Source organism: Oncorhynchus mykiss, chromosome 16, assembly GCF_013265735.2.
Source record: "Oncorhynchus mykiss isolate Arlee chromosome 16, USDA_OmykA_1.1, whole genome shotgun sequence".
Lineage (NCBI taxonomy): Eukaryota > Metazoa > Chordata > Actinopteri > Salmoniformes > Salmonidae > Oncorhynchus > Oncorhynchus mykiss.
In genome coordinates, this window is record NC_048580.1 from 27,632,923 (window position 1) to 27,646,078 (window position 13,156).

At 40.7% G+C, this 13,156-nt stretch overlaps 1 protein-coding gene across 1 annotated transcript in view; it reads left to right on the plus strand.

Moving 5' to 3' along the window:
- Nucleotides 1–13,155, plus strand: part of sult1st6 (sulfotransferase family 1, cytosolic sulfotransferase 6) — a 50,650-nt gene extending 37,495 nt beyond the window's left edge. The window contains exons 5-7 of the mRNA XM_036946678.1: nucleotides 5,773–5,867; nucleotides 7,037–7,217; nucleotides 12,538–13,155. Of these exons, the coding sequence (XP_036802573.1) occupies nucleotides 5,773–5,867; nucleotides 7,037–7,217; nucleotides 12,538–12,650 (389 nt within the window). The 3' untranslated portion in view covers nucleotides 12,651–13,155. The remainder of the gene's footprint in view (nucleotides 1–5,772; nucleotides 5,868–7,036; nucleotides 7,218–12,537) is intronic.
- Nucleotide 13,156: the final 1 nt, after the last annotated feature.

Consider the following 13,156-nt stretch of genomic DNA (forward strand, 5'->3'; position numbering starts at 1 on the left):
AGGTAGGCCTTGAAATACATTCACAGGTACACCTCCAATTGACTCACAAATGATGTCAATTAGACTATCAGAAGCTTCTAAAGTCATGACATAATTTTCTGGAATTTTTCAAGCTGTTTAAAGGCACAGTCAATTTAGCGTATGTAAACTTCTGACCCACTGGATTTGTGATACAGTGAATTATAAGTGAAACAATCTGTCTGTAAACAATTGTTGGAAAAATGACTTGTGTCATGCACAAAGAAGATGTCCTAACCGACTTGCCAAAACTATAGTTTGTTAACAAGAAATTTGTGGAGTGGTTGAAAAACTAGTTTTAATGACTCCAACTTAAGTGTATGTAAACTTCAGACTTCAACTGTATATATTCTTATTCCATTTCTTTATTTAGATTTGTGTGTATTAGGTAATTGTTGTGGAATTGTTCGATTACATGTTAGATATTGCTGCACTGTCGGAACTACAAGCACAAGCATTTCACTACACTCCCAATAACATCTGCTAACCACGTGCATGTGACCAATACATGGGTTCTGATAGTAATTCACCTCATTCAGATTGAATAGTTGCAATATCCACTAATTTATTGTTACTGTGAAGCTTGTTAGTCAGTAGATGACTGGCTTGATTACCATGGAAGTAATTGTCTAACTTGATGGATGGCAAATTTTGCTCACTATCTTATCAAAAGATGTAGTTATGTCTTGACTTTGAATCGTGTAGTCCCTACCTGGTCTTATAAAAGTGTTTGTTGAGAACGCTCTAACATTATTAATAACTTTGACACTTCTGATATCTTCTTTCATTTTTATTAATTCAGCCCAGATGCAAATGAAGTTGCATTGTTTTCAATAAAACCTTTAATGGTGTCCTATAAAATCTGAGGATCATTGACTTAATTTTTCTTCATAAATATGAATTATTGAAATTCAGTTTCAAATTGTTCACAGAAAGTTGCATTTTGTAATAAGGAAACATTACAGCGCCATCTTGTGGCTCTTTAAGGAGATTCTGAAATTTGTATCTAGCAGTAAGTAATACGCCTGGTGATTACATAGGGTCATATTGTGTCGAACTTACATTTTCTTGATTAAAGAAAATAGAGGAGTAGATAATAGCAGGAAATCGATTCGGGACAATATATTGTGCCTGTTTGAATAGAAAGTGTACCCTAAAGCATTTTGCTTTAGAGTTATGAGCTCGCCAGGCATCATTGAGGTTGTAATCAGAGAGTATATGTTGGACAGCCTTGGTTGCCTGTGGATTGTAGTTGGTTTTATTAGATTTGTCCTGCATGTTCAGATTGGCATTCATGTCTGTCCTAATAACCAGTTGGAATTCAGTTAATTCTAACAATATGGTGTTCAGAGAATAAAAAACTGAGGATCATATGAATTTGGAGCAAACACATGAATAAAGGCAATTTTTATTTCCATTATGGATACATTTAAGGAAAGTGATTCTGCCTTCTTGGTTTTTGCCTTTATCAAGGATGGTGATTTTGAGTTTCTTATGTATCATTATTGCACCCTTAGTTTTGTTTGGGGCTGATGAAAAACAGCCAGTTTGTAGAAATGGTTATCTATTCTATTTGCATCCTTTTGGAGCAGGTGTGTTTCTTGGGGCATTGTTATATGGTTTCTTGCTAAAATATCAAGACAGCTGGAATGTTTGATAGGAATATTAAGGCCTTTCAAATTCCTTAGAGAATAGCTAGTGTTGCCATTGTTCTTCTAGAATGTCAATACTATCTTTAATGTTGAAAAGCCCATGGATATACAAAATAAAAAGCAGGACCCACAGGGAAACCCACCAATTGGTCGCTCACCACTGTCATGACTCTGGGTGAGGATCCAAGGCCTTAGATCAGCATGCCAAATGGCTGACAGATAGGCAGACCCCCCTCTCTCCCACAGGAGAGATGACGCCGTCACACCCTGTCGTAAATTAAGTGAAAGAGAACTCTCCCTTTGCTCCTCAGTATTGGGAAAGGAATGTCTTTGTTACAGAGACATTTTGCCCAAAGAGTGAACTTTGGAATAATATTTATAAGATAGGAATGTTAAGAATGGTCTGTGGGGATCTAAAGAATAATCCTGTCATATTGTTTATTATTTTGTGATGTTATTAAAAACTGTATGAACCAAATACTGTAACTTAGGAAGGAAACACATTCTAGCTTTCAGTTTTCCATCCAATATGATGCTAATAGAATATGAAGAACAATGAAACTATGTTTGTTAAGATAGGAATGTGATTTTGGTTTTCTAATGAGATAATAGTTTTTCATGTCCGTTGCACATTAACTAAGTCACGCCCCTAATGAGGTCAGAAGAGCATGTCAGTGGGATGGAACCACCTTTCCAACCAGAATGCATAAAAGGACTGTCTAAAATGTAACATATTCAGACCAGCAGATGGACAGTGTGAGCTAAACATTATGAATGGTTGAAACTCTAAGACTCAACACGAGTGAAGAAGATAAAGACTAGACCAGAACATTTGACAGTCTCCAGCTGTACATGTAAATGGATCTAGAATTTGACTATCTACCCGAGAAAGGAAGGAGAAGATCCTATCAGACAATAACTGGTGTATCTGAAGAAACATCCACTACAACCCGGAACAACTAAGGACATTGAGACCTCTGGTAGACAACCAGAGCCTTACACTCATCGAGCCACTTCCCATAGAAGGATCGATCGGTTTCAGAGAGACAAAGGACAAAGACATCTACACATAAATACATTACATTCCTTACCCCAAACGAGCAGTGGTTCATGAGCAAAGTCTTATTATTACTTTGAGGGTAGTTTCCAAATGTACGATAAGTTTGACTCTATTTGTCTCTCCCTCTCTTTATCTACCCCTCCCTCCATATGTGAAACAAGCTGTCATATCTTGTCAGTCCACTAGGGACGTTTGTGTCACGTAAGTGTGTATGTGTATTCTGTGTTATTATTTAGTTAGTTAGTAAATAAATGATTAAATCAATTTGTGTAGTACTGAATAATCAGAAAGGCTGGGGTTCTTGCGGATTCAAGAAGTCTGCAATGTTCAGAATGAGACTGATATGAGGTAATGATTAATAAGTGATTGTTATTGATGTAAGATATACAGTGCCTTGCGAAAGTATTCGGCCCCCTTGAACTTTGCGACCTTTTGCCACATTTCAGGCTTAAAACATAAAGATATAAAACTGTATTTTTTTGTGAAGAATCAACAACAAGTGGGATACAATCATGAAGTGGAACGACATTTATTGGATATTTCAAACTTTTTTAACAAATCAAAAACTGAAAAATTGGGCGTGCAAAATTATTCAGCTCCCTTAAGTTAATACTTTGTAGCGCCACCTTTTGCTGCGATTACAGCTGTAAGTCGCTTGGGGTATGTCTCTATCAGTTTTGCACATCGAGAGACTGAACTTTTTTCCCATTCCTCCTTGCAAAACAGCTCGAGCTCAGTGAGGTTGGATGGAGAGCATTTGTGAACAGCAGTTGTCAGTTCTTTCCACAGATTCTCGATTGGATTCAGGTCTGGACTTTGACTTGGCCATTCTAACACCTGGATATGTTTATTTTTGAACTATTCCATTGTAGATTTTGCTTTATGTTTTGGATCATTGTCTTGTTGGAAGACAAATCTCCGTCCCAGTCTCAGGTCTTTTGCAGACTCCATCAGGTTTTCTTCCAGAATGGTCCTGTATTTGGCTCCATCCATCTTCCCATCAATTTTAACCATCTTCCCTGTCCCTGCTGAAGAAAAGCAGGCCCAAACCATGATGCTTCCACCACCATGTTTGACAGTGGGGATGGTGTGTTCAGGGTGATGAGCTGTGTTGCTTTTACGCCAAACATAACGTTTAGCATTGTTGCGAAAAAGTTCCATTTTGGTTTCATCTGACCAGAGCACCTTCTTCCACATGTTTGGTGTGTCTCCCAGGTGGCTTGTGGCAAACTTTAAACAACACTTTTTATTGATATCTTTAAGAAATGGCTTTCTTCTTGCCACTCTTCCATAAAGGCCAGATTTGTGCAATATACAACTGATTGTTGTCCTATGGACAGAGTCTCCCACCTCAGCTGTAGATCTCTGCAGTTCATCCAGAGTGATCATGGGCCTCTTGGCTGCATCTCTGATCAGTCTTCTCCTTGTATGAGCTGAAAATTTAGAGGGACGGCCAGGTCTTGGTAGATTTGCAGTGGTCTGATACTCCTTCCATTTCAATATTATCGCTTGCACAGTGCTCCTTGGGATGTTTAAAGCTTGGGAAATCTTTTTGTATCCAAATCCGGCTTTAAACTTCTTCACAACAGTATTTCGGACCTGCCTGGTGTGTTCCTTGTTCTTCATGATGCTCTCTGCGCTTTTAACGGACCTCTGAGACTATCACAGTGCAGGTGCATTTATACGGAGACTTGATTACACACAGGTGGATTGTATTTATCATCATTAGTCATTTAGGTCAACATTGGATCATTCAGAGATCCTCACTGAACTTCTGGAGAGAGTTTGCTGCACTGAAAGTAAAGGGGCTGAATAATTTTGCACGCCCAATTTTTCAGTTTTTGATTTGTTAAAAGTTTGAAATATCCAATAAATGTCGTTCCACTTCATGATTGTGCCCCACTTGTTGTTGATTCTTCACAAAAAAATACAGTTTTATATCTTTATGTTTGAAGCCTGAAATGTGGCAAAAGGTCGCAAAGTTCAAGGGGGCCGAATACTTTCGCAAGGCACTGTATCTATATATCTTCTAGAGTTAATTCAGGAGATAGTAACTTGTTAAACAACTTCTCCCGTGGTGGCCCCAAATTCCTAATGAGTTAATTGTTACATGATTAATAGAATTGGGTGACAATTAAACATAGTTAGTATTCGATAAATAACAGTCATCACGTTAATGAAAGTCACGTCACCACCCACAAGACCCTCTCTATAAATCATCCCCCCAAGCAGATTTAAGTCTGTATGTTGTCCATTGTTCATTAATTGGCATGGTGTCATCTCTATGTAAATGTCCTGGAGCATAGGCAATATAATTCTAACAAGTTCAATGCTCAGCAATAATATTTATATTATTCCTTTTCCCCAAATGTGTGGGGTATCCTCTTCAGTGTCTTATGCTGAGGGCAGCATCATAGCCATAGGCTAGGCTGCATGATTGTGCATGGATATAGCGTACCTGAATAATAAGCCAGTCATGGGGTTCCATCTGTTGGCTAATCCCCTTGTGTGTTGGGTTTGATGGGCTTCTTGAAGACATCTTGCACTTCCTTGGCTGTGGAAACGTGTGTTGTGTTCTGGAAGGTCAAGATTAGTTTTGCCTGGCGGATGAAGCCACATCTCAGTTTTAACTTGCGTAGCTGGGAGCTCACCTCGTTGTAGGTTTCCCTCGGTGTTAGCAGTTCGGCACTCAGTCCTGGATAGATGCTGACCCTCATCCCTGCATAGGTCAGACCCCTGGATTCTGCTGCAAGGCACACAATTGCCGCTTAACTTTAAAGCTTTGGTCCATACAATCATACACGAGATCCGTTCCGTAGAGGACACGTGCGGTGCACAATGTTAATCAACGGCATGGGACCCAGCTTCTCCTGCACGAACTGTTCATAGAAAATAATATGCCCTTTCCGTGAAAGAATTCTAGCCTGTGTTTATCATGGAGACAGAATACTTTTATGATAGTGCTAATGTAAATGCTGATAGAATGAGAGTTGGTTGGTTTTGAGTGTAAGTGGTTCAACTGTGTATTGTACTCTCCCTCAGTGGCATGGGGGTCCTGGTACGACCATGTGAAGGGTTACTGGGAGGAACGAGAGAAGAGGAATATACTCTACATTTTCTATGAAGACATGAAAGAGGTAGGGGAGAGTGGCACCAAATGTCCACACACACGGATGCATGTGCACACATAGAGAAGCACACAACACAAAAACTTGCACATATACAGTTTATGACCAGCACTGTAATTTATAAATGTATAGCTTTTCTCTCTCGTAAAGGTGGTGGATTTATGTGTGAAGCCAGGGTCAGAATGATCAGAATGATCTTATCTGTAAACACATCTCTGCCACACCTCCATTTCTATGATCTCTACCCCAAAAGCAGAACTGGCTGGCACATGCGTTTCCCCATGCTTAAATTCAAAGTCAGAATGTGCCCGATAGGCGTACAGAGGCCCATTATCAGCAACCATCACTCCTGTGTTCCAATGGCACGTTGTGTTAGCTACTCCAAGTTTATAATTTTAAAAGGCTAATTGATCATTAGAAAACCCTTTTGCAATTATGTTAGCACAGCTGAAAACTGTTGCTCTGATTAAAGAAGCGATTAAATTGGCCTTCTTTAGACTAGTTGAGCATCTGCGGCATCAGCATTTGTGGGTACGATTACAGGCTCAAAATGGCCAGAAACAAAGACCTTTCTTCTGAAACTCGTCAGTCTATTCTTGTTCTGACAAATGAAGGCAATTCCATGCGAGAAATTGCCAAGAAACTGAAAATCTCGTACAATGACGTGTACTACTCCCTTCACATATCAGTACAAACTGGCGCTAACCAGAATAGAAAGACGTGTGGGAGGCCCCGTTGCACAACTGAGCAAGAGGACAAGTACATTAGAGTGTTAAGTTTGAGAAAGACGCCTCACATGTCCTCAACTGGCAGCTTCATTAAATAGTACCCGCAAAACACAAAGGCAAAGGCAAAGTTGCAAAGAAAAAGCTATATCTCAGACTGGCCAATAAAAATAAAAGATTAAGATGGGCAAAAGAACACAGACTTTGGACATAGGAACTCTGCCTAGAAGGAGAGCATCCCGCAGTTGCCTCTTCACTGTTGATGTTGAGACGTGTTTTGCGGGTACTATTTAATGAAGCTGCCAGTTGAGGACATGTGAGGCGTCTTTCTCAAACTAAACTCTAATGGTGTTTTGCAAGTACTACCCCCCCCCCCCCCCCCCCCCCCACACACACACACACACACACACACACATATTCCAGCTAAATTCTCATTGTTTGTCTTCCTCACAGAATCCTCAACGAGAAGTGGAGCGCATCATGCACTACCTTGATCTGTCGCTCGCAGATGATGTCATCAGCCGCATTGTGGAGCTGACCTCCTTTAAGACCATGAAGGAGAACCCGATGGCCAACTACTCCTTTATCCCCAAACCAGTCTTTGACCAGTCCATCTCCCCCTTCATGAGAAAAGGTCTGCCTCCCTCTATCTACTATTAAGACATATGTGACTTATCTGAGTCCGTGGCAGATTGCACACTGCTGTGGCTCTCCCTAGCTGTCTTTATGTATATGATCAACCTGAACTCAGGGGTAGACGTATCATAATAAACGAAAATTCTGGGACACTCAAATTAGTATTATATATTATGTTTGGTATGGTATGAATTAATTTGTGGTTGTCCGTCATCCATTTTGTATGATATGTTACGAATTGCAATTTGTACAATATATCCTCCGACCAACCAACCAATCCACCCGCCCTTTGGGCTGTTAGAGTTTTGCGTTATACGCCTATCCATCCACCCTCCTTTCATTTTTGCCTTAAGTAACCTTCTGACTTATATAACCATACCAAATGTAACATATCATACTAATTTGAGTGTCCCAGATTTTTTTGTTTACTATGTCACGTCTTGTCTAGGGTTTCCCAAACTTGGTCCTGGCCCCCCAGTTCAGCCATCCATATAGGAAAAATGAATGGCAAAATAATAAGGTTTTGGAATAAACGCAGAAAATAAGGTCTGAGGTTAACACAGGCTTATGCGATCTTACACGTTTTGTTCTATGAGATCATAGTCAGTTAACATGACCTTTATAAATTACTATGAAGCCTTTATGTGTTTTGTTTTTTCTTTAATTACATACATTTTTTCAAAATTCCCAAAAAGTGACATTAGCTGATGAATATTATCTCATAGAACGCCAAAACGCCATTAATTTTCTCCATAGGCTTTGTCCAACTAACCATGGCGGAGTTAGTGGCTCCAAAAAGACGCCATTACTATTTCTCTCTATAGTTACTCTGAGCATGTTATGTATTAACTGCCTTGGACAGTTGTTTATTGCAGTAAATACACTTGACTATTTCAGTGGGATGGGGCAAAAATGCTATGTAAATGCTCGAGTTGAAGAGTACTATTTTTATTTTTAAAATTGTATTTCACCTTTATTTAACCATGTAGGCTAGTTGAGAAGAAGCTCTCATTTGCAACTGCGACCTGGCCAAGATAAAGTGTAGCAATTCGACACATACAACAACACAGAGTTACACATGGAATAAACAAAACATACAGTCAATAATACAGTAGAACCAAAGAAAAAAAAAGTCTATATACAGTGAGTGCAAATGAGGTAAGTTAAGGAAATAAATAGGCCATGGTGGCGAAGTAATTACAATATAGCAATTAAACACTAGAATGGTAGATCGGCAGAAGATGAATGTGCAGGTAGAGATACTGGGGTGCAAAGGAGCAAAATAAATAAATAAATAAATACCAGTATGGGGATGAGGTAGGTAGATAGATGGGCTGTTTACAGATGGGCTATGTACAGGTGCAGTGATCTGTAAGCTGCTCTGACAGCTGGTGCTTAAAGCTAGTGAGGGAGATGTGAGTCTCCAGCTTCAGAGATTTTTGCAATTCGTTCCAGTCATGGGCAGCAGAGAACTGGAAGGAAAGACGACCAAAGGAGGAATTGGCTTTGGTGGTGACCAGTGAAATATACCTGTGCATGCTACAAGTGGGTGCTGCTATGGTGACCAGTGAGCTGAGATAAGGCGGGGCTTTACCTAGCAGAGACTTGTAGATAACCTATAGCCAGTGGGTTTGGCGACGAGTATGAAGCGAGGGCCAGCCAACGAGAACATAGTCTACAGTCTAACCAGTCTAACCAGACACCCAGGTGTTTGTAGTTGTCCACGTATTCTAAGTCAGAGCCGTCCAGAGTAGTGATGCTGGACTGGCGAGCAGGTGCGGGCAGTGATCGATTGAATAGCATGCATTTAGTTTTATTCGCGTTTAAGAGCAGGTGTAGGCCACGGAAGGAGAGTTGTAATGGCATTGAAGCTCGTCTGGAGGTTAGTTAACACAGTGTCCAAGGAGGGGCCAGAAGTATACAGAATGGTGTCGTCTGCGTAGAGGTGGATCAGAGAATCACCAGCAGCAAGAGCAACATCATTGATGTATACAGAAAAGAGAGTCGGCCCGAGAATTGAACCCTGTGGCACACCCATAGAGACTGTCAGAGGTCCGGACAACAGGCCCACACTGAACTCTATCAGAGAAGTAGTTGGTAAACCAGGCGAGGCAATCATTTGAGAAACCAAGGCTGTCGAGTCTGCCAATAAGAATGTTGTGATTGACAGAGTCGAAAGCCTTGGCCAGGTCGATGAATACGGCTGCACAGTAATGTCTTGATGGCGGTTATGATGTTGTTTAGAACCTTGAGCGTGGCTGAGGTTTACCCATGGCCAACTCTGAAACCAGATTGCATAGCGAAGAAGGTATGGTGGGTTTCGAAATGGTCAGTAATCTGTTTTGTTAACTTGGCTTTCGAAGAACTTAAAAAGACAGGGTAGGATAGATATACAGTGGGGCAAAAAAGTATTTAGTCAGCCACCCATTGTGCAAGTTCTCCCACTTAAAATGACGAGAGAGGCCTGTAATTTTCATCACAGGTACACTTCAACTATGACAGACAAAATGAGAAAAAAAATCCAGAAAATCACATTGTAGGATTTTTTATGAATTTATTTGCAAATTATGTTGGAAAATAAGAATTTGGTCAATAACAAACAATCTCTCACAGACCTGTAACTTCTTCTTTAAGAGGCTCCTCTGTCCTCCACTCGTTACCTGTATTAATGGCACCTATTTGAACTTGTTATCAGTATAAAAGACACCTGTCCACAACCTCAAACAGTCACACTCCAAACTCCACTATGGCCAAGACCAAAGAGCTGTCAAAGGACACCAGAAACTAAATTGTAGACCTGCACCAGGCTGGGAAGACTGAATCTGCAATAGGTAAGCAGCTTGGTTTGAAGAAATCAACTGTGGGAGCAATTATTAGGAAATGGAAGACATACAAGACCACTGATTATCTCCCTCGATCTGGGGCTCCACGCAAGATCTCACCCCGTGGGGTCAAAATGATCACAAGAACGGTGAGCAAAAATCCCAGAACCACACGGGGGGATCTAGTGAATGACCTGCAGAGAGCTGGGACCAAAGTAACAAAGCCTATCATCAGCAAGGGCATTGAAAACGAAACGTGGCTGGGTCTTTCAGCATGACAATGATCCCAAACACACCGCCCGGGCAACGAAGGAGTGGCTTCGTAAGAAGCATTTCAAGGTCCTGGAGTGGCCTAGCCAGTCTCCAGATCTCAACCCCATAGAAAATCTTTGGAGGGAGTTGAAAGTCCGTGTTGCCCAGCAACAGCCCCAAAACATCACTGCTCTAGAGGAGATCTGCATGGAGGAATGGGCCAAAATACCAGCAACAGTGTGTGAAAACCTTGTGAAGACTCACAGAAAATGTTTGACCTCTGTCCTTGCCAACAAAGGGTATATAACAAAGTATTGAGATAAACTTTTGTTATTGACCAAATACTTATTTTCCACCATAATTTGTAAATAAATTAATAAAAAATCCTACAATGTGATTTTCTGGATTTTTTTCCCTAATTTTGTCTGTCATAGTTGAAGTGTACCTATGATGAAAATTACAGGCCTCTCATCTTTTTAAGTGGGAGAACTTGCACAATTGGTGGCTGACTAAATACTTTTTTGCCCCACTGTAGGTCTGTAGCAGTTTGGGTCTAGAGTGTCACCCCCTTTGAAGAGGGGGATGACCGCGGCAGCTTTCCAATCTTTGGGAATCTCAGACGATACGAAAGAGAGGTTGAACAGGCTAGTAATAAGGGGTTGCAACAATTTCGGCAGATAATTTTAGAAAGAGAGGGTCCAGATTGTCTAGCCCGGCTTTTTTGTAGGGGTCCAGATTTTGCAGCTCTTTCAGAACATCAGCTATCTGGATTTGGGTAAAGGAGAAGTAGGGGTGGGTAGGGGTAGCCATGTGGAAAGCATGGCCAGCCGTAAAGAAATGCTTATTGAAATTCTCAATTATAGTGGATTTATCGGTGGTGACAGCGTTTCCTAGCCTCAGAGCAGTGGGCAGCTGGGAGGAGGTGCTCTTATTCTCCATGGACTTTAGTGTCCCAAAACTTTTTTGAGTTAGTACTACAGGATGCAAATTTCTGTTTGAAAAAGCTTGCCTTAGCTTTTCTAACTGCCTGTGTATATTTGTTCCTAACTTCCCTGAAAAGTTGCATGTCACTATTCGATGCTAATGCAGAACGCCACAGGATGTTTTTGTACTGGTCAAGGGCAGACAGGTCTGGAGTGAACCAAGGACTATATCTATTCCTAGTTCTACATTTTTTGAGAGGGGCATGCTTATTTAAGCTGGTGAGGAAGGCACTTTTAAAGAATAGCCAGGCATCATCTACTGACGGGATGAGGTCAATGTCATTCCAGGATACCCCGGCCAGGTCGATTAGAAAGGCCTGCTCGCAGAAGTGTTTCAGGGAGCGTTTGACAGTGATGAGGGGTGGTCGTTTGGTCGCAGACCCATTACAGATATAGGCAATAAGGCAGTGATCGCTGAGATCTTGATTGAAAACAGCAGAGGTGTATTTGGAGGGCGAATTAGTTAGGATGACATCTATGAGGGTGCCCGTGTTTACTGATTTGGGGTTGTACCTGGTAGGTTCATTGATAATTTGTGTGAGATTGAGGGCATCAAGCTTAGTTTGTAGGATGGCCGGGTTGTTAAGCATGTCCCAGTTTAGGTCACCTAGTAGCACGAGCTCAGAAGATAGATGGGGGGCATCAATTCACATATGGTATCAAGGGCACAACTGGGGGCAGAGGGAGGTCTATAGCAAGCGGCAACAGTGAGAGACTTGTTTCTGGAAAGGTGAATTTTTAGAAGTAATTTTTAGAAGTATATGTACTATTCACTGGTATTTGTCCTTCAACTGTCCAATAACCTCTTCATACACTGCACAAAAGAGTGATCTGTTATTGGCTCCTTATCTTTGGTGCCCCAAAGGCTGTGAGAACTGGTTAGAACCTGCTTTTGTTTGTATAATGCTTTAAGGGAGTAAAGTACCCCTTATCTCCCCTTATCTCCCTTATCTCTCATGTAAGCTATTCTTTGTGTAGGTAAAGTATATATATTACTGTGTCATTTGTACATTTTTAAGTTACTCTCCGGTTTCATCTGGAGGGTAAGCTTCCCTGCAATTGCTTGAATAAACTCTTATTGCTGATAAATCAATTCTGCCTGATTCTTGGAGCAAGATTTTCTCAACACCTATATTGACTATTTCAGTATATTTCGGTACATTAACTATTTCAGTGTATTGACTATTTCAGGATATTTAGTATTTCAGTATCTGAGTGTGTTGGAATGACTCAATCTCAATCTCTTCTTGTTTTCTTTCAGGTGTAGTAGGTGATTGGACCAATCATTTCTCCCCTGCCCAGACACAACTGTTTGATGAAGACTACAAAAGAAAAATGAAGGATGCTGACATCCCTTTCCGGACTGACATCTAGCGGGATTTTCGTCTCTGTATTTCCAACACAATGCAACTGGGCAGACTTTTACTATATGAGGTCCGAATCACTAACAGTTGAACGTTTTCCAATGACGTGGGATTTGTGAGAAGCCAAAGGAAAGTATCAAACACCCATTATTGCTTAGATATAGACCATTTATTTGAATGTTTGTCCGCTTATGCAGATGTACTGTTGAGAGTAAATCATTGATTTTATGTCTTGAAAATCAGCCCTTTGTTAAAAAAATTGTCAATAAAATGTGCTTCACAATGCATCATTTGTAGTGATCACTTTGTTCATTCATGGTAAAGATATAATACCTTAAGTGTTGTGAGGGAACTTGTCCTTTGTTTAATGTCATGGACAACCTTCAGCACAGTACTTCTCTCCTACACTGGACTGATGTAGAGCACATGGGGGCAAAGACCCGGATAAAGTAATGAGTAGTAGTGAAATGTAACACAAGTTGGATTGTGGTGGAGAAACTGAACAAAAAAAAAAAC